Source organism: Ranitomeya imitator, chromosome 2, assembly GCF_032444005.1.
Source record: "Ranitomeya imitator isolate aRanImi1 chromosome 2, aRanImi1.pri, whole genome shotgun sequence".
Classification (NCBI taxonomy): Eukaryota; Metazoa; Chordata; class Amphibia; order Anura; family Dendrobatidae; genus Ranitomeya; species Ranitomeya imitator.
Genome location: NC_091283.1, coordinates 52,458,935 through 52,479,180, shown reverse-complemented (window position 1 = coordinate 52,479,180; position 20,246 = coordinate 52,458,935). Strand labels below are relative to the sequence as shown.

General features: G+C 44.7%; 1 protein-coding gene across 3 annotated transcripts in view; it reads right to left on the bottom strand.

Annotated features, from left to right (window-relative positions):
* LOC138661800 (cytochrome P450 2F3-like) overlaps positions 1-20,246 on the bottom strand; it is a 130,277-nt gene that overhangs the window by 96,952 nt on the left and 13,079 nt on the right. For all 3 annotated transcript variants that reach the window (XM_069746726.1, XM_069746725.1, XM_069746727.1), the window contains exon 2: positions 1,850-2,027. In XM_069746726.1, the coding sequence (XP_069602827.1) occupies positions 1,850-2,026 (177 nt within the window). In that variant the 5' untranslated portion in view covers position 2,027. The remainder of the gene's footprint in view (positions 1-1,849; positions 2,028-20,246) is intronic.

Sequence of the window (20,246 nt, the reverse complement as noted above, 5' to 3'; positions counted from 1 at the left end):
ATCAATATAGGAGTATACTTCAAAGCAGTGATTCGTCGTAGAAACCCCTAATTTATGAGATACTAAAATACAGCTTTTAGTTATTTCATTAAAAATAATATTGAGTTGAAAAAAGCACACACCACTAGACATGAGCGAATATCTTCGGATCCCTCCTTATTCGGCTCGCTAATAGAGCTTACCAAATAGCTGCTGCAGGAATCCGGATACCTGGATCGCTCCTGATGGTGTCCGACAGCGCAGCTGCATGTGTCATGTGTCATGATAATTTTTAATGCTGATTTTTTATTATTATTACTTTGGTGATTATTTTTATTTTTTATTATTATTTTTCTTTTAATTGGTTTTTATTAGGCAATTTTTTGCTGCTAAAATCTTGTAACAAATGATACATGCCCACTATCTGTATGTTACATTTGCTGCTTTGCTGCTAAATGTTGTAATAAATGATACATGCCCACTTTTTATTTGTTACATTTGCATATGTAATTGCCACTGTTCTGTGATTTGTCCTTGTAAGGTTAAATACTGCTTCCTTGCATATCATTAATAAATATCCGCCTGAAGAAGACGGCCCAGGCCGTTGAAACGCGTTGTGGATTTACCCTAACTGGTGTCTGTGTTCTCCTTCTGCGATCCTGAGACCGGCTATTCTGTTCCTATTGCAAGTCACAGCACACAAGATCTCAATATGTAATAATAATTTTTATTTTTATATAACGCTATCATATTCAGCAGCGCTTTACAGTTTGCACACATTATCATCGCTGTCCCCATTGGGGCTCACAATCTAAATTCCCTATCACTATGTCTTTGGAATGTGAAAGGAAACCTGAGAACCTGGAGTGTTGTGAGTATCACACAGCTGTAACACATGCAGCAGCAGCACCGGACTCCTGATTATTGGGAGCGATCTAGGTATCCGGGTTCCCGATCCAGGTATCCGGGTTCCCGATCCAGGTATCCGGGTTCCCGATCCAGGTATCCGGGTTCCCGATCCAGGTATCAGGGTTCCCGATCCAGGTATCAGGGTTCCCGATCCAGGTATCAGGGTTCCCGATCCAGGTATCCGGGTTCCCGATCCAGGTATCCGGGTTCCCGATCCAGGTATCCGGGTTCCCGATCCAGGTATCAGGGTTCCCGATCCAGGTATCTGGGCTCCCGATCCAGGTATCTGGGTTCCCGATCCAGGGATCCGGGTTCTCGATCCAGCTATTCGGAAAGCTCTATTAGCGAGCCGAATAAGGAGGGATCTGATGATATTCGCTCATGTCTACACACCACCAAAGTACCATATTGACACCCTTAGAACATACCATAGGGAGGTGCCTGTGCCTATACAAACTTGAAATACCCTACCTACCAGCGGAAGTTGGCACCTTAAAACCTGCACATTGTTGCCCCCGCTCGTCGACGGCTCACCCTGCTGGCCCTGTCAGCCCCTAGCTGGAGCAGTGGAGAAGGCAAAAGACACAACAATAGATAGGAATGTCAGAGTGTAGAGTTATGTATATAACACTTACTAGTAATAGAGGATTCAATTGTTAAATTACCAAGTGAAGATTCTCTATATAGAAAATGTTCACCTAGTTTCCCCTATATTTCTCAAGCTACCTAGCAGCAGGGGTTGGCACCGTAGATGTAACCAGACTGGTGCCCCAGCTCATCGGCAGCTGTCGGCTGGTGCATTTGCACCATCTACATTTGATTTTCTCCTTAAAAAGACCAGGCTCTTTACCTTTTACGCTCTTCCCTAGAATCACGCTGTCTGCTATTCACAGTCAGTAAGAGATAGGAGGGACAGTCGCCTATGAGCGGGGCCGCCATTCTCACCACAAGTAGCTCTCACCTTCATGAGTGTGCTGACTATGTCACTCGTGTTGATCTGAAGAAGGTTTCCCAAGAATGGAATTGGCATGGGTCCTGGAGGGAGTGTTGACTTCTCTTTGAAGATCCTCATGTAGCTCAAGATGATATAAGACACGCAGAAGATGATTAGAAGAACAAAGGTGCTGGACCAGTCCATCCTGCAAAAAGTCACAGTTTTATACAGAATTTAATAATATTTTACACATTCACCAATCATGATGTCCAACAAGTTGATCTTTAATTTTTAACACAATGTTGTTATTAGGTCTAATATGCTATTAGATTAAGAAGAAAAATTCTGATAACAGGTTCCCTTTATGTTTTTTTCTATGTACACAACATGCATTAAGCAGATTATGATGCCCAGAAAAGGGAAAATAACCACACACTTCCATTATCAAGGAATGTATTAAAAATACTTGAAGAATCAGCTTTTATGAAAAGTTTAGATGGTCTAAGGATGGGATTGGGAAGTCTGATCGATAACTAGAGAACTGGGCTTCTTGTCTTGAATTCTGAGATTATCATAGTATAACTGACAAAACAATATAGGGATTACTACTACTTTGGGCAAGTTTTGAGTTATGGCTTGATGACATTAACTCCTTTATGCTGCAGTGTAGCAGCATAGCATAATTTTTGGTCACGCTACAAGTATCACAGCTAAAGTTGACATGTAACCCTAGTCTTATCAGGAAAGTTTATTAATGTGTAAACACAGTCTTTAATCAAGGAATACACTCTTGATTAGGGTTGAGCGAAACGGATCAGACACATTCAAAAATCGCTGACTTTTGGCAAGGTCGGGTTTCATGAAACCCGACCCGATCCTAGTGTGGCATCGGCCATGAGGTCGGCGATCTTCACGCCAAAGTCACGTATCGTATGATGCTTTCAGCACCATTTTTCAGCCAATGAAGGAGGACGCAGAGTGTGGGCAGCGTGATGACATAGGTCTCAGTCCCCACCATCTTAGAGAAGGGTATGACAGTGATTGGCTTGCTTTCTGCCGCGTCACAGCGGCTATATTGTTATGATCTGGTGGTTTAGGAGCAACATGGAACGAGCTCTGAAGGAAGTGGTATCTGTACTGGCCGCAGTCCCTAAGCTCAACACAACACTAGAAGTAGCCGTGGGATGCTCCTAACTCTCCCTAGGCACCTCGTCACAGCCTAAGAGCTAACTATCCCTAAAGATAGAAGCAGGAAAACTATCTTGCCTCAGAGAAAATCCCCAAAGGATAGATTAGCCCCCCACAAATAATGACTGTGAGTGGAGAGGGAAAAGACATACACAGAATGAAACCAGGATGAGCACAGGAGGCCAGTCTAGCTAAATAGATAGGACAGGATGGAATACTGTGCGGTCAGTATAAAACACTACAAAAATCCACGCAGAGATTACAAAAATCTCCACACCTGACTAAAGGTGTGGAGGGTAAATCTGCTTCCCAGAGCTTCCAGCAACACAGAGATAATTCATACTGATAAGCTGGACAAACATAGAAAGCACAGAACGGATAAGTCCACAATCTGTGGACAGAAAAGAGCAAGCAAGAACTTAGCTTAGCTGAACTGGTCAGGATAACGGGGAAATCCAAAGAGATGTGAATCCAACCAGGAACCATTTACAAGTGGCACTGGCTGAAGGAAAGAGCCAGGCATAAATAGCCGAGCAGAAAAGACAATCAGTAGAAGCAGCTGCTGACAGCTAAATCCAAGGAGCAGCCATACCACTTGAAACCACAAGAGGGAGCCCAAGAGCAGAACTCACAAAAGTGCCACTTACAACCACCGGAGGGAGCCCAAGGGCGGAATTCACAACACTATATATGGGCGTGCACGCTGACCGCCATCTTACTTCTGCCGATCGTAGCATAGGGAGAGGTTGCCGCAGCTGCATCAGAAGAAGGGATATAGTTAGGGAGGGAAAATTAAGCCCCCAAACTGCTTGTGCTGTAGCGATTTCCACTGTCCAACACCACCATTTGTTTGCAGGGACAGTGGAGTTTATATTTTTGTGCATCAGCTCTGTAGCTTATTAGGCTGCCTTATAAGGCTCCGTGATAGCTGCATTGCTGTTTGCACACCGCTGTGCAAGCCAACTGCTTTTTTAAAAGCAAAAAACCTGTTGCTCCTTTCTGCACAGTTATCTTGTTTATTTGTCCACACTTTTGTGTGCAGCAGTCCTTTTTATTGCTGCCATACTTTTCCTGACATCATTGTAGGGAGATTGAAATTGTACTACAGTCCTTGTATTTTTTCATATATCTTCCAGCCACTTTCTGCCACTTAGATTGCATTGTTATATACACTGGGCCTGAATTTTGGGTCAGTCTCCCCCCAAAAAAGGGGAGATTCAAATTCTCACAAAGTGGTTCTACTGCAGTCCTGTAAGTTTGGTGTATGTCAGCCAGCTACTTTCTGCCACTTAGATTGCGTTGTTTTATACACAGGGCCTGAGTTTTGGGTCAGTCTCCCCAAAAAAGGGAGTTTCAAATTCTCAACAAGTTTATATACACCTTCTACCTTGTTTTACCGTACCATATAACGATTGTTATTTTGGTTAGATTTTCCAAAAATCGAGGAAGTCTCGTAGAAGAGGCCGTGGGCGGTGGTTGCCAGCTGGTACTAATTGTGGTGGTGGTGGTGATGGTGGAGCATCTGGTGGTAGTGGGAAAAGCACAATAGCACCAAAGGCTGGAGGTATTGAGCCAGCATCATCGTCTGGCTACACAAGGCCTCGAAGGCTCCCTTTTCTGGCAGTAGGAAAACAGCTTTTAAAGCCGGAGCAGCAGGAAAAAGTTTTGGCTTTCATTGCTGATTCAGCCTCTAGCTCTTTCGCCTCCTCTTCAGAAAGTTCCAAATATAAAAGCAGCGAGTCGTCAGTGGATGTTCCCGGTCAGGAACAAGACGTTTCCTTGTGTCCTTCACCCAGACCAAAAGTGAAGGATGCGTCAGGCGACACTACAGGTTACTCAATGGAGCTCTTTACACATACCGTGCCTGGGTTAGAACGGGAAATTGTTAACTGCCCATTACAAGATGAATCGGACATGGAGTGCACTGATGCACAGCCACAGCTAGATTATACACTAATGCTGTTCCATTGACTCAGATCACTACATTGCCCTCGCAGTGTACTGAGCCAGAATCTGACCCTGATGAGACTATGGTGCCCCGTCACGAATGCTATAGCACCTTGCATGGTGACACAGAGGAAGGTGCACATGACATTGAAGAGGAAGTGATAGATGACTCAGATTGGCAGCCATTGGGGGAAGAGGGTGCCGCTGCCAGTAGCTCTGAAGCAGAGGAATATGACCCGCAGTAGCCATCTACATCAAAACAACTGTCATCTGGCAGGCTCGTATCAGGCAAAAAACGTTTGTCAAAAGCAAAAACAGTTTTAGGACAGCGTGGCCATCCGGTAAAAGTAGCACAGCGTGCAATGCCTGAAAAGGTATTCCATAGTAGGAAGAGTGCAGTGTGGCAATTTTTTAACCACCAAGATCCGAATGATCAGTCAAAAGTTATCTGTAAGAAATGCTCAAAGATCTTTAGCAGAGGGCAGAATCTTCAAAATTTAAATACAACGTGCATGCTTAGACGTTTAACCAGAATGCACTTGCAAGCCTTGACTAACTACCAAATGTCCCGTACCGTTGGTGCACCTGCTCAGAATGAAGGTAGTCAGCAACTCTACATTGCTTCCCTCACTGTAAGCCCACCGGTTAGGACACCACCTGCAGCAAATGTGGAGGTATCGTCGCAAGGCCAAAGCAGTCAGGGAATTACAAGGTTATTGGTAGGAAACACTGTATGTAGGCCAACATCGAGAATACCATCTCCAACCCTTTCTCAATCCGCCATGTCCACCACCACCACCACTGCTAGTTCCACCATATGCACCTCTCCAGTCCAGCTCACCCTACAAGAGACTCTCATTAGGAAAAGAAAGTACTCATCCTCTCATCCGCGTACACAGGGTTTGAACACCCACATTGCTAGACTAATCTCATTAGAGATGATGCCCTACCGGTTAGTTGAAAGCGAAGCTTTCAAAGCCCTGATGGCCTACACAGTACCAGGCTATGACCTACCCAGTCGACACTTCTTTGCGAGAAAAGCCATCCCAGCCCTCCACCAGCATGTCAAAGACCGCGTTGTCCATGCACTGAGGCAATCAGTCAGTAGAATGGTGTACCTCACAACAGATGCATGGACCAGTAGGCATGGCCAGGGACGTTACGTGTACGTCACGGTACACTGGGTTAATGTGGTGGATGCAGGGTCCACAGGGGACAGCCATAGTGGGACAGTTCTGCCTAGCCCACGGTCTAGGAAACAGTTGGCTATAGGCGTTCGCCACCCCTCCTCCTCCTCCAGAAGCGAAAGCTCGTCCACAGATCGCAGTCACATGACCACTCCATCCGCAGCTGCCAGTGTTGCACACGAGGTGTCCCATTATCGAACAGCTAGTGGTAAGCGTCAGCAGGCTGTGTTGGAAATGAAGTGTTTGGGCGACAACAGACACACCATGGAAGTACTGGCCGAGTACTTGCAGCAACAAACTCAGTCATGGCTGGGCAGTGTACATCTTGAGGCAGGCAAGGTAATCAGTGATAACGGAAGGACTTTTATGGCTGCCATAGCCCTTTCAGAGCTTAAACACATATCTTGCCTGGCTCACACCTTGAACCTGGTGGTGCAGTGCGTCATCAAAAATTATCCGGAGTTACCAGCCCTGCTCTTGAAGTTGCGAAGACTTTGCTTGCACATCCGCCGGTCGCCCGTACACTCCAGCCGTATGCAGAACCATCAGCGATTGCTGAATATTCCCCAGCAACTCCTAATCATCGACGTTGCAACAGGGTGGAACTCCACACTGCACATGATTCAGAGGCTGTGCGAACAGAGGTGTGCTGTGATTAATTTGTGGGAGGATACACATACACGGGCAGGCACTTGATGGCAGACATGGAGTTGTCTGGTGTGCAGTGTTCGAAGCTCCAAGACCTCTGTCAAGTCCTTCAATGCACACGGCTGGTAAGTGCAGATGATGCCATCATAAGCATGAGCATCCCACTAATGCATCTGCTGATACAAAGTTTGACGCACATTAAGGAGCTGGCGTCTGCAGCCGAGGAGGAGGGAAGCCTTGATGACAGTCAGCCATTGTCTGCTCCGGGAACTCTCCTGAACGAGGTGGCGGATGAAGAGGAGGAGGATGATGGGGATGAATATTTATGGGAGGAGGATGCTTCACAGGGGGCAATAGAAACTGGTGGCGTTGCAAGGTCAGGTACAGGGTTTTTGCCGGACATAAGTGATGTTGATTTGCAAGAAAGTGCTCCTCAACCCAGCACAAGCAGTGAATTGACACCTGGAACATTGGCCCACATGGCTGAGTATGCCTTGCGTATCCTAAAAAGGGACCCCCGCATTATCAAAATGATGACCGATGACGATTACTGGTTGGCCTGCCTCCTGGATCCACGATATAAGGATAATTACAAAATATCATGCCACATGAGAACCTTGAGCAAATATTGGCTACCAAACAAGCAACTCTTGTAGACCGTTTGGTTCAGGCATTCCCAGCACACAGCGGCAGTGATGGTTCTCACAAGAGCCGTAGAGGGGGAACATGGCAGAGGTGTTAGAGGTGCACAAATCCGAAGTGGCGTTGGACAGAGGGGTTTTCTGACCAGGTTGTGGAGTGATTTCTCAATGACCGCTGACTTGACAGGTACTGCTGCATCGATTCAAAGTGACAGGAGACACATTTGTCCAGTATATTTATGAACTACTTTTCCTCCCTTATCGATGTTCTCCCTCACAGGTCACTCCCCTTTGATTACTGGGCATCTAAAATAGACACCTGGCCTGAATTGTCAGAATATGCATTACAGGAACTTGCTTGCCCTGCTTCTAGTGTGCTATCAGAAAAAATCTTCAGTGCTGCTGGTTCAATACTGACCGAAAAAAAAATACACGTGTGGCTACCCAGAATGTTGATGATCTAACCTTCATTAAAATGAACCAATCATGGATTTTAAATTATTTTGCCCCACCTTCCCCTGCTGACAGGTAGCTTGCCTGAAAAATGTCTTGCTTTTGGCCTCCTCTTACTGACTTCTCCAATTCCTCCATTTGCAGCTGCTGAATTTCCACCATAGGCCATTTTTATACCTCCCTAAATGGGCTGACTCCCCCCACAGGGTCGTGGTCACCACCTGGCACAAGCACCCGTTCGAGTGCCATTTGCCTGGACAGATGGGTGCGCCCACTCTTGGGTGACGGCACTGGCACAGTGTCCCTCATAGTACAATGAAGTGTCTCTGACGGTGGTGGTGCACAAATAACATCAGACACACCGTCATAATATGAGGGGCCCTGTGCCAGTACCGCCGCCCACGAGAGAGTGTTCCCCCCAGCTCGAACAGTGCTCTACCACTTGCAATACTTACCTCTCCCTGCTCCACCACTGTGTAGTCTGTGCTGTTAAATCCTTCAATGGCACTGCCAATGCAAATTTGTTGAAATTATAGATGATAGTTAAAATATACAGGGGCCCTGGCCTCCATTTAGACCAGTTAAGCTATGCCACCTGTTTAGTCCTGTTACCAATTTTGAACTGCTTTTAGCCTAGTTTTTTATTTTGGGCCTATATCTGTGTTTTCTCCTCATCCTGCCCATTGCCCAGCCACTGCTAAATGAGTCAGCTGGTACATTGACCCAGACCACTACATTCCCCTTGCATTCTACACAGCCAGAATCTGACCCTGCTGAAAGTCAGGTTCCCCTTCCGCATACTATACCACCTTACACGGGGACAAAGAGGAAGGTGCAGATGAAAGTGCAGGTTCCTTCATCAAGTGGGGGGCATACTCGTTGGCGACGTCACTGGCACAGGGCCCCTCATAGTAAACAAAATGTCTCTGGCAGTGGGAGGCGCCACCTGCCATCAAACACACCGCCGTACTATGAGGGGCCCTGTGCCAGTGCAAACTAGTGGGTTCCCCCCGCTTGCTCAGGATCACAGCACTTGCAAAGTTGAAATACTTACCTCTCCCTGCTCCACCGCCGTGACGTATTCCGCGTTTCCTGGGCCCACGAAAATCTTGAGCCAGCCCTACCCCCCACAACTTTAGCCAAATGACCCCCTGTTTTCAATGCCTAACTATTATTATAAAGTAAATTCAGATTGACAAGCTTGAGTAATAAGAATTGATGTTTTTGGCATTAAAATGGGCACTGTAGGTGTTTTCCTGTCCTCCACTCACTGCCGACTTTGATTCCCCATTGACTTGCATTGGGTTTCGCGTTTCAGTCGGCCCCCGACTTTTCGCAATAATTGGCCGATTTCACCCGAATCGACTTTTGAGAAAGTCAGTTTTCGCAAAACCCGACTCAATCCTAAAAAAGTAAAAGTCGCTCAACTCTACTCTCGATTATCATAAGCATTTGTGATGGAACATCCAGAGGATTTATATCGTCACTTGGGTAGTGAAGATTGGTAATCCTGTATATGCTCTCCAAGAATTCATCCCATCCCATGGAGGTCAGTAGACTCAGATTATAAGTCCGGTAGATAATTCTCTGCATTTTAAGCTCATAAATTTGTCTGTGATTGTCAATGGTATTTATTTTACAGATGTGACCTTAGAATGTTTAAAGTCACAGTGATGAATAAAGAAGCATCAAGTCTGGACATGCATGGTCTAATAAATCAATTTGGGAAATTTTATCTCTGTTTATAGAGCCTACACCTGATACTTAATATTGTCCTGGTGACATTTTGAAACTTAAATGAGCATTCAAAGCAATATATGATAAAACTGGAAATGGAAGAGCAATTAATGAAGGATTTGGAAGTACATTCCTTGACAATAATATTACATTGAAAACATTATTTCTTTTACTTATATCTGTCATTATGTAAGGTAATCTGTCACGTCGAATGGGCATCTGTTTAAAGACTTGGCAGGTTCCTCGTATCAGGTCCCAAAGGCTGCCTCTTCTGCCTGTGGACAAGGATCTGGCCTTTTGTTGCTGGGGCACTTGGGTTGCTTCCAGGGAGAAATTGCAGGCTGGTAGACTGAATTTAAGTAAAAGCTAAGTAAGAACTAGAGAGGCCGGGACAATGACAAAATCAGATCATAGGGACAGCCAAATTAAAGTTATGGTGGTTACACTAAAAGGTCAAGCAGAGACAGTAATCAGTTAGACAAGGGGGTCTTTTATCTATGTTCAATAATCTGGCCTTAGCTGCAGGGGCCCTTGGGTTGCATCCATGGAGAAACTGCAGACTGGTATAGTGAGTAGAACGAAAAATTTGTACAAACCAAGTCAGAAATAGAGAGATAGGGAAAATGCCAAAATCAGAACCTAAAGAAAGCCAAGTTGAAGTCATGGTGGTCAAACAGAAAGGTTAGGCAGAGACAGTAATAAGTTAGACTAGGGGGTCAAATTAGGCCAGGTGTACAAAGGGACGGGAGAAAAAAACTGGGTCAGGAACAGAAATCAATTGAATATAAAGAGTAGAAGAAGATAAAAAAGAACTGGGAACTGGCCAAGAAGGGAATTAAATAGAGCACTTACCGGCTGCCTAACATGCCATGATAAGCTGGCCAGCTCTAACGATGCTCTGGCTAACAGGGACTTGAAAAACAACATTCATAATGTTAAATTTACTAGTTGGATGACGCATGTGCTACCAAGCCAGAGGTGAGTATATTGGCCAGCCCGAGTCAGCACCAGAAGAATTAGATGGGTGGTGAGGAGTGCATCAACCAATATGGGCAAGGCCAAATCCTATGTCAGATTCTACCTCCAGGAATCAAGCATCTGAAAGTAGGGATGTCTTGTGCAGGAGCAATGCAAAAGTACAGATTAGACCTAAAATAACTTGTGATATTTGTGAATAGCAGCTTGATAGTTTTGGTTTACGGTAAGGGTTTTTAGCTGTCCCTAGCTGTCTTGCTGCCAGTGTGTTTTTAGGAAAGTGAGTCAGTATGTATGTTATGTCAGATGGTTTGCTTTAAAGGTTGATAGCAAGATAGGGGTCATATACCAGAATGGATCTACATGTTACTATTATATCATGGCTAGCAATAGGCGACTGGTTGTAAGGGGTGATGACTATAGTTGAGCGACCTTGACCTTTTTAGAGTCGAGCCGGGTTTTGCGAAACCCGACTATCTCAAAAGTCGGGTCGAGTGAAATCGGCCGATTATGGCGAAAAGTCGGGATCGACCAAAACACGAAACCCAATGCAAGTCAATGGGGCAGCATAGTCGGCAGTGAGTGGGGGCCAGGAAAACACCTAGAGTGCCCATTTTAATGTCAAAACCATCCATTCTTCTTAATGAAGCTTGTCAAGCGTAATTTACCTTATAATAATTGGAAGGCATTTGAAATTGGGGGTCATTTGGCTAAAGTTGTGTGGGGTAGGGCTGGTTCAAGTAATTAGTGGGCCCAGGAAATCTGGACCACGTCACGGCAGTGGAGCAGGGAGAGGTAAGTATTTCAACTTTGCAAGTGCTGTGATCCTGAGCAAGCAGGGGGGGCCCACTTGTTGGCATTGGCACTGGCACAGGGCCCCTCAAAGTACAGCGGTGTGTTTGCACGGCGGGGGCGCCTCCCACCGGCAGCAACACTTTTGCGTACTATGAGAGGCCCTGTGCCAGTGACGTCGCCAACTAGTATTCCTCCCCCCACCTGATGAAGGAACCTGCACTTTCATCTGCACCTTCCTCTTTGTCCCCGTGTAAGGTGGTATGGTATGCGGGAAGAGCAACCTGACTTTCAGCAGGGTCACAATGTTGTTGTGTAGCATGCACGGGGAATGTTGCGTTATGGGTCAATGTACCAGCAGACTCATCTATCACTGGCTGGGCAATGGGCACGATGAAGTGGAAACACAGATATAGGCCCAGAGAATAAAGTGGGCTAAATGCAGTTCAAAATTGGTAACACAGGAATAACCAGGGGGCATTGCAGTGGAGGACAACTGGAATGAGAGGCTGACACAGAGAGTAGGGCCAAATCAGTAAGTAGTCGAAATGCAGTTCAAAATTGGCAACCGTAGTAAACAGGCGGCACAGCTTTGTTCAGTGGAGGAGAACAGCAAGGAGTGGCAGACACCGATAGTAGGCCCCAACCCAACTAGTAGGCCAAATGCAGTCTAACATTAACAACTACTTAACGAGAGCCTGAAAATGGAATTTCAGGACAGGAAACCAGGAGAACAGCAAGGAGTGGCAGACACCGATAGTAGGCCCCAAACCAACTAGTACGCCAAATGCAGTTGTTCCATTTAACCACAATTTAATGAGAGCCTGAAGATAGAAGCTCAGGAAAGGCAACCTGGGGAACACCTTGGAGTGTAACACACCATCTCTCTCCACCCCATACCCATTTTGTAGGCCTAATGCAGTGTACTTTTCTACAACTACTAAACGAGAGTCGGAAGACCGAAGCAATGGCAAGGAAACCTGGGGAACACCTTGGAGTGTAACACACCATCTCTCTCCACCCCATACCCAATTTGTAGGCCTAATGCAGTGTAGTTTCCAAGAACTACTAAACGAGAGCCGGAAGATCGAAGCTCAGGAAAGGCAACCTGGGGAACACCTTGGAGTGTAACACACCCTCTCTCTACACCCCATACCCAATTTGAAGGCCTAATGCAGCGTAGTTTCCAACAACTACTAAACGAGAGCCGGAAGATCGAAGCTCAGGAAAGGCAACCTGGGGAACACCTTGGAGTGTAACAAACCCTCTCTCTACACCCCATACCCAATTTGAAGGCCTAATGCAGTGTAGTTTCCAAGAACTACTAAACGAGAGCCGGAAGATCGAAGCTCAGGAAAGGCAACCTGGGGAACACCTTGGAGTGTAACACACCCTCTCTCTACACCCCATACCCAATTTGAAGGCCTAATGCAGCGTAGTTTCCAACAACTACTAAACGAGAGCCGGAAGATCGAAGCTCAGGAAAGGCAACCTGGGGAACACCTTGGAGTGTAACAAACCCTCTCTCTACACCCCATACCCAATTTGTAGGCCTAATGCAGCGTAGTTTCCGACAACTACTAAACGAGAGCATGAAGATCGAAGCTCAGGAAAGGCAACCTGGGGAACACCTTGGAGTGTAACACACCCTCTCTCTACACCCCATACCCAATTTGAAGGCCTAATGCAGTGTAGTTTCCAAGAACTACTAAACGAGAGCCGGAAGATCGAAGCTCAGGAAAGGCAACCTGGGGAACACCTTGGAGTGGAACACACCATCTCTCTACACCCCATACCCAATTTGAAGGCCTAATGCAGCGTAGTTTCCAACAACTACTAAACGAGAGCCGGAAGATCGAAGCTCAGGAAAGGCAACCTGGGGAACACCTTGGAGTGTAACACACCATCTCTCTACACCCCATACCCAATTTGAAGGCCTAATGCAGCGTAGTTTCCAACAACTACTAAACGAGAGCCGGAAGATCGAAGCTCAGGAAAGGCAACCTGGGGAACACCTTGGAGTGGAACACAACATCTCTCTGCACCACGGAAGGGCTGATTCTTAGGAAGGAAGGCTGTTCGAAATAAGCATTGCGCGTCCGAGGGTGATTATATTCTTATTAGGTATATACTCACCCTCGGACGCGCCCTGCTTCTTTATTTGGAATGAATATTTATTTGCAATGTGGTGTTGACTTTCTCTATTATTTTGGTAATTAATGATTTTATTATTTTCATTGTTTTGCATCTTCTCGGCAATAATATAAAGAAGACGCGACAGGACAACACTCGGTGGATGCCATATCTGTGTTTTCAATTTAAAAAACCTTTCAGTTAAATACTTGCAGGATAAAGTAATTGTAGCTGGTGGCCATTTTTAGTACTGTACCAGATTTTAGTTGTGTGTTTGTTTTTAATGTTAAAATGTCTGCATTTGATATCTCACCAGTATTTTCTTTTTTATAAGCAAAATACTTTTTTTTTATTTTATGATGTTGGTTCAAGGGGTACACGGGCAGCAGTAGACAGGTCAGTGTAGGCCTAGTGGAAGGAGGGACCGCAGACAGGCTTCGAAGCCCTAACATAATAAATTGGGCTGCCTGTAGGCAGTTTAAAATTGGTTCCAGGGGAACACGGGCAGCAGTAGACAGGTCAGTGGAGGCCTAGTGGAAGGAGGGACCGGAGACAGGCTTCGAAGGCCTAACATAATAAAATGGGCTGGCTGTAGGCAATTTAAAATTGGTTCCAGGGGAACGGTATTTGTTGCTGTCACACAACTTACACGGTGAGCTATAACTTCAGTATGATTTAGCTACCCCTTTACAGGTGGGTGAGACCACAACGAAAATCAGCCACAATGTTACACACTCTGTTGTTGTTGGCAACAAATGAGATGGCACACACGCAGGACTGTCACTGAAGCACAAATGTAAATATTTATCTCCCACTGATTTGTGTTTGTTTTTTTTAAAAGGGAGACTTCAGAAAAAAAAAAATTAAAAAAAAATTATTTTTTACAGAAGAATTTATAAAACAAATAAAATGAAATGATTGTTTCAGGGAGAATTTAGGAAAAAAAAAAAAAAAGGCTTTGTAGGGCCCACTGAGTGAGAGAGGACGCACACAGGAGTCAGGAGTGGCACACAAGCCCAGAGGCCAATATTAATCTCCCACTGATTGATTTAGTTATTTTTTTTGGTAGATTTTGGAACCCAAATCAAGCAAAAAAATTTATAGGCTTTCTATGGCCCACAATTGGGGAGAGAGAGAGAGATGGCACACCCAGGAGTCAAGACTGGCACACAAGCAGAAGGGGCAATATGAATCTCCCACAGATTTTTTTTTTTTTTTTTTTTCAGGGAGACTTTAGAGAAAAAAAAATACAAAAAAAATGATTTTTTTCAGGAATAATTTAGAAACCAAAGAAAATAAAATGATTTTTTCAGGGAGAATTTAGAAAACAAATAAAACAAAAAATAGGCTTTCTAGGGCCCACTGAGTGACAGATGACGCACACAGGAGTCAGGAGTGGCAGACAAGCCCAGAGGCCAATATTAATCTCCCACTGATTGATTTAGTGATTATTTTTGGTAGATTTTGGAACCCAAATCAAGCAAAAAAATTTATAGGCTTTCTATGGCCCACAATTGGGGAGAGAGAGAGAGATGGCACACCCAGGAGTCAAGACTGGCACACAAGTAGAAGGGGCAATATGAATCTCCCACAGATTTTTTTTTTTTTTTTTTTTTTTCAGGGAGACTTTAGAGAAAAAAAAATACAAAAAAAATGATTTTTTTCAGGAATAATTTAGAAACCAAAGAAAATAAAATGATTTTTTCAGGGAGAATTTAGAAAACAAATAAAACAAAAAATAGGCTTTCTAGGGCCCACTGAGTGACAGATGACGCTCACAGGAGTCAGGAGTGGCACACAAGCCCAGAGGCCAATATTAATCTCCCACTGATTGATTTAGTGATTTTTTTTGGTAGATTTTGGAACCCAAATCAAGCAAAAAAATTAATAGGCTTTCTATGGCCCACTATTTGTGAGAGAGATGGCACGCTCAGGACTGGCACACAAGCCCAGAGGCCAATATTAATCTCCCATTTTTTTTTTTTCCAGGGAAAATTTATAAACCCAATAAAAAAAAAATAATAAATAGGCTTTCTATGGCCCACTATCTGAGAGAGAGAGATGGCACGCTTAGGACTGGCACACAAGCCCAAAGGCCAATATTAATCTCCCACTGATTGATTGATTGATTTTTTCAGGTAGAATTATGAACCCAAATCAACCCAAAAAATAAATAGGCTTTCTATGGCCCACTATTTGTGAGAGAGATGGCACGCTCAGGACTGGCACACAAGCCCAGAGGCCAATATTAATCTCCCACTTTTTTTTTTTTCCAGGGAAAATTTATAAACCCAATAAAATAATAAAAAAATAGGCTTTCTATGGCCCACTATCTGAGAGAGAGAGAGAGATGGCACGCTTAGGACTGGCACACAAGCCCAAAGGCCAATATTAATCTCCCACTGATTGATTTATTGATTTTTTCAGGTAGAATTTAGAACCCGAATCAAGCAAAAAAATTAATAGGCTTTCTATGGCCCACTGAGTGAGAGATGGCACACACAGGAGTAAGGAGTGGCACACAAGCCCTGAGGCCAATATTTTTCTCCCACTGATTGATGTTGTGATTTTTTCTGGTAGATTTTGGAACCCAAATCAAGCAAAAAAATAAATAGGCTTTCTATGGCCCACTGAGTGAGAGATGACACAGACAGAGATGGCACTCTAGCAGAAATGTCAATCTTAATCTCCCACAAAAAAAAAAAAAAAAAAAAGGAACTGTCCTTCAATTACTATCTCCCTGCAGTAATCTCAGCCAGGTATGGCAGGCAGCAATAAGGAGTGGACTGATGCACAAATTAAATAAAAAGTGTGGACAAACAAACAAGATAGCTGTGCAGAAAGGAAGGAACTAGAGGATTTGTGCTTTGAAAAAAGCAGTTGGTTTGCACAGCGGCGTACACACAGCAATGCAGCTATCAGGGAGCCTTCTAGGGCAGCCCAATGAGCTACAGCGCTGAGGGGGGAAAAAAAAAAAGGAGCTTCCACTGTCCCTGCACACCGAAGGTGGTGTTGGGCAGTGGAAATCGCTACAGCACAAGCGGTTTTGTGGTTAATGGACCCTGCCTAACGCTATCCCTGCTTCTGACGAAGCGGCAGCAACCTCTCCCTAAGCTCAGATCAGCAGCAGTAACATGGCGGTCGGCGGGAACTCCCCTTTATAGCCCCTGTGACGCCGCAGACAGCAAGCCAATCACTGCAATGCCCTTCTCTAAGATGGTGGGGACCAGGACCTATGTCATCACGCTGCCCACACTCTGCCTTTACCTTCATTGGCTGAGAAATGGCGCTTTTCGCGTCATTGAAACGCGACTTTGGCGCGAAAGTCGCGTACCGCATGGCCAACCACGCACAGGGGTCGGATTGGGTTTCATGAAACTCGACTTCGCCAAAAGTCGGCGACTTTTGAAAATGTTCGACCCGTTTCGCTCAACCCTAGTGATGACTTTAAGTTCCACTTCAGTGTCAGACTTGTGATCTTTGGCTGTGGAATTTTTGGAGGGTAACATTTCCTTTGCTTTTGAAAATGCTGCAATAATTATATTTTTAGTTAACTGAATAACATAAAAATTGTTTTTGAAGTAATGCTATGGGGGGAGAAGTTAGAACCATTAACTTTATATATAAGAGAGCAGGCCCCAACCACGGATCTCCGTGCTGACGATCTGGCCAATTACTTCAAAGAAAAAATTGACCACATTCGACAGGAAATCATCTCCCAATCTCTTCATACCATGCACTGTCCTCCCTCCCCCACTGCATCTAGTTCACTCTCTGACTTTGAAGCAGTTACAGAAGAAGAAGTAAGCAGGCTCCATGCATCTTCTCGCCCAACCACTTGCACCAGTGACCCCATTCCAACACATCTCCTCCAGTCCCTTTCCCCGGCTGTCACCTCTCACCTAACAAAAATATTCAATCTTTCCCTCACTTCCGGTATTTTTCCCTCCTAATTTAAGCATGCCATCATACATCCATTACTTAAAAAACCATCCCTCGATCAAAACTGTGCCGCTAATTATAGACCTGTCTCTAATCTTCCCTTCATCTCTAAACTCCTCGAACGCCTGGTCCACTCCCGTCTTACCCGCTATCTCTCAGATAACTCTCTTCTCGACCCTCTTCAATCTGGCTTCCGCTCTTTACACTCTACTGAAACCGCCCTCACTAAAGTCTCTAATGACCTACTAACAGCTAAATCTAATGGTCACTACTCGATGCTAATTCTCTTGGATCTCTCTGCAGCATTCGATACTGTGGATCATCAGCTCCTCCTCACTATGCTCCGCTCCATCGGCCTCAAGGACACCGTTCACTCCTGGTTCTCCTCCTATCTCTCTGACCGATCCTTCACTGTATGTTTTGCTGGTTCCTCCTCCTCTCACCTTCCCCTTACTGTTGGGGTTCCTCAAGGATCAGTCCTAGGCCCCCTCCTCTTCTCGTTGTATACTGCCCCTATTGGACAAACAATCAGTAGATTTGGTTTCCAGTACCATCTCTATGCTGACGACACCCAATTATACACTTCTTCTCCTGACATCTCGCCTGCCTTATTAGAAAACACCAGTGATTGTCTTACCGCTGTCTCTAACATCATGTCCTCCCTCTATTTGAAACTAAACCTGTCAAAAACTGAACTCCTCGTGTTCTCTCCCTCTACTAACCTACCTTTGCCTGACATTGCCATCTCCGTGTGCGGTTCCACCATTACTCCAAAGCAACATGCCCGCTGCCTTGGAGTCATCCTTGATTCTGATCTTTCATTCACCCCCCACATCCGATCACTGGCTCGCTCTTCTTACCTGCATCTCAAAAACATTTCTAGAATTCGCCCTTTTCTTACTTTCAACTCTGCAAAAACTCTTACTGTTTCACTCATTCATTCTCGTCTGGACTATTGTAACTCTCTACTAATCGGCCTCCCTCTTACCAAACTTTCCCCACTCCAATCTGTCCTGAATGCTGCTGCCAGGATCATATTCCTCACCCACCGTTACACCGATGCCTCTACCTTGTGCCAGTCATTACACTGGCTACCCATCCACTCCAGAATCCAGTACAAAACTACTACCCTAATCCACAAAGCACTCCATGGCTCAGCACCACCCTACATCTCCTCTCTGGTCTCAGTCTACCACCCTACCCGTGCCCTCCGCTCCGCTAATGACCTCAGGTTAGCATCCTCAATAATCAGAACCTCCCACTCCCGTCTCCAAGACTTTACACGTGCTGCGCCGATTCTTTGGAATGCACTACCTAGGTTTATACGATTAATCCCCAATCCCCACAGTTTTAAGTGTACCCTAAAAACTCATTTGTTCAGACTGGCCTACCGCCTCAATGCATTAACCCTAACGATCCCTGTGTGGCCTATTTTAAAAAAAAAAATGAATGTTCTCATTCACTTTATGCAGTTAATAGCCCTCTGTGTCTGTACTGTTACATACTTAGGCAGTTAACTGGTTCATGCAGCTTTACATGAACACCCGAGCCTTACACTATGGCCGGTCCGAATAACTATAGCAATTGTTACCATCCACCTCTCGTGTCTCCCCTTTTCCTCATAGTCTGTAAGCTTGCGAGCAGGGCCCTCATTCCTCCTGGTATCTGTTTTGAACTGTATTTCTGTTATACTGTAATGTCTATTGTCTGTACAAGTCCCCTCTATAATTTGTAAAGCGCTGCGGAATATGTTGGCGCTATATAAATAAAAATTATTATTATTATTTTATATAGTAGAGAAATCATCCTTATTCTCGTTTGTGCATTTAAACACAAGAAGTAATGGAATGAAATGGAAAGGGAGAAGATACAGATTAGAGATTAGAAAAAACTTTTTGACAGTGAGGGTGATCAATGAGTGGAACAGGCTGCCAAGAGAGGTGGTGAGTTCTCTTTCAATGGAAGGCTTCAAACAGAGGCTGGACAGACGTCTGTTTGAGATGGTTTAGTGAATCCTGCATTGAACAGGAAGTTCCCTTCCAAGTCTAACATTCTTCTTAAGGGGCCTGTGTCATCAGAAAAAAAATATTGTTTAAATGAGGTTTTTGTAACATGTAATTAAAAAATTATTTGTTTCATAGCACAATCTTCATTAAAAAAGTAATCTTGCAATGTTCACACTTGCCACTGTAGCTATTTTAGACAATGCTGACCTTTCAGAAAGAGTTTTCACCAGGCTCATCATAGGCAGGATTACAATGCCAGGTAACACATATACAGTAGAAAACATAGGATTAACCTTTCACAATAGGTGATGTCACAGCTCACCTCCTCCTCCTGTACAATGACTGATAACATCTCTATATCCTGTAGATAACACATGATCCACCATTCACAATAGGTGATGTCACAGCTCAACTCCTCTTCCTGTACAATGACTGATAACACCTCTATATACAGTAGATGAAACAGGATCCATCATTCACAATAGGTGATGTCACAGCTCACCTCCTCCTCCTCCTGTACAATGACTGATAACACCTCTATATACCGTAGATAACACATGATCCACCATTCACAATAGGTGATGTCACAGCTCACCTCCTCTTCCTGTACAATGACTGATAACACCTCTATATACAGTAGATAACACAGGATCCAACATTCACAATAGGTGATGTCACAGCTCACCTCCCCCTGTACAATGACTGATAACACCTCTATATACCGTAGATAACACAGGATCCACCATACACAATAGGTGATGTCACAGCTCACCTC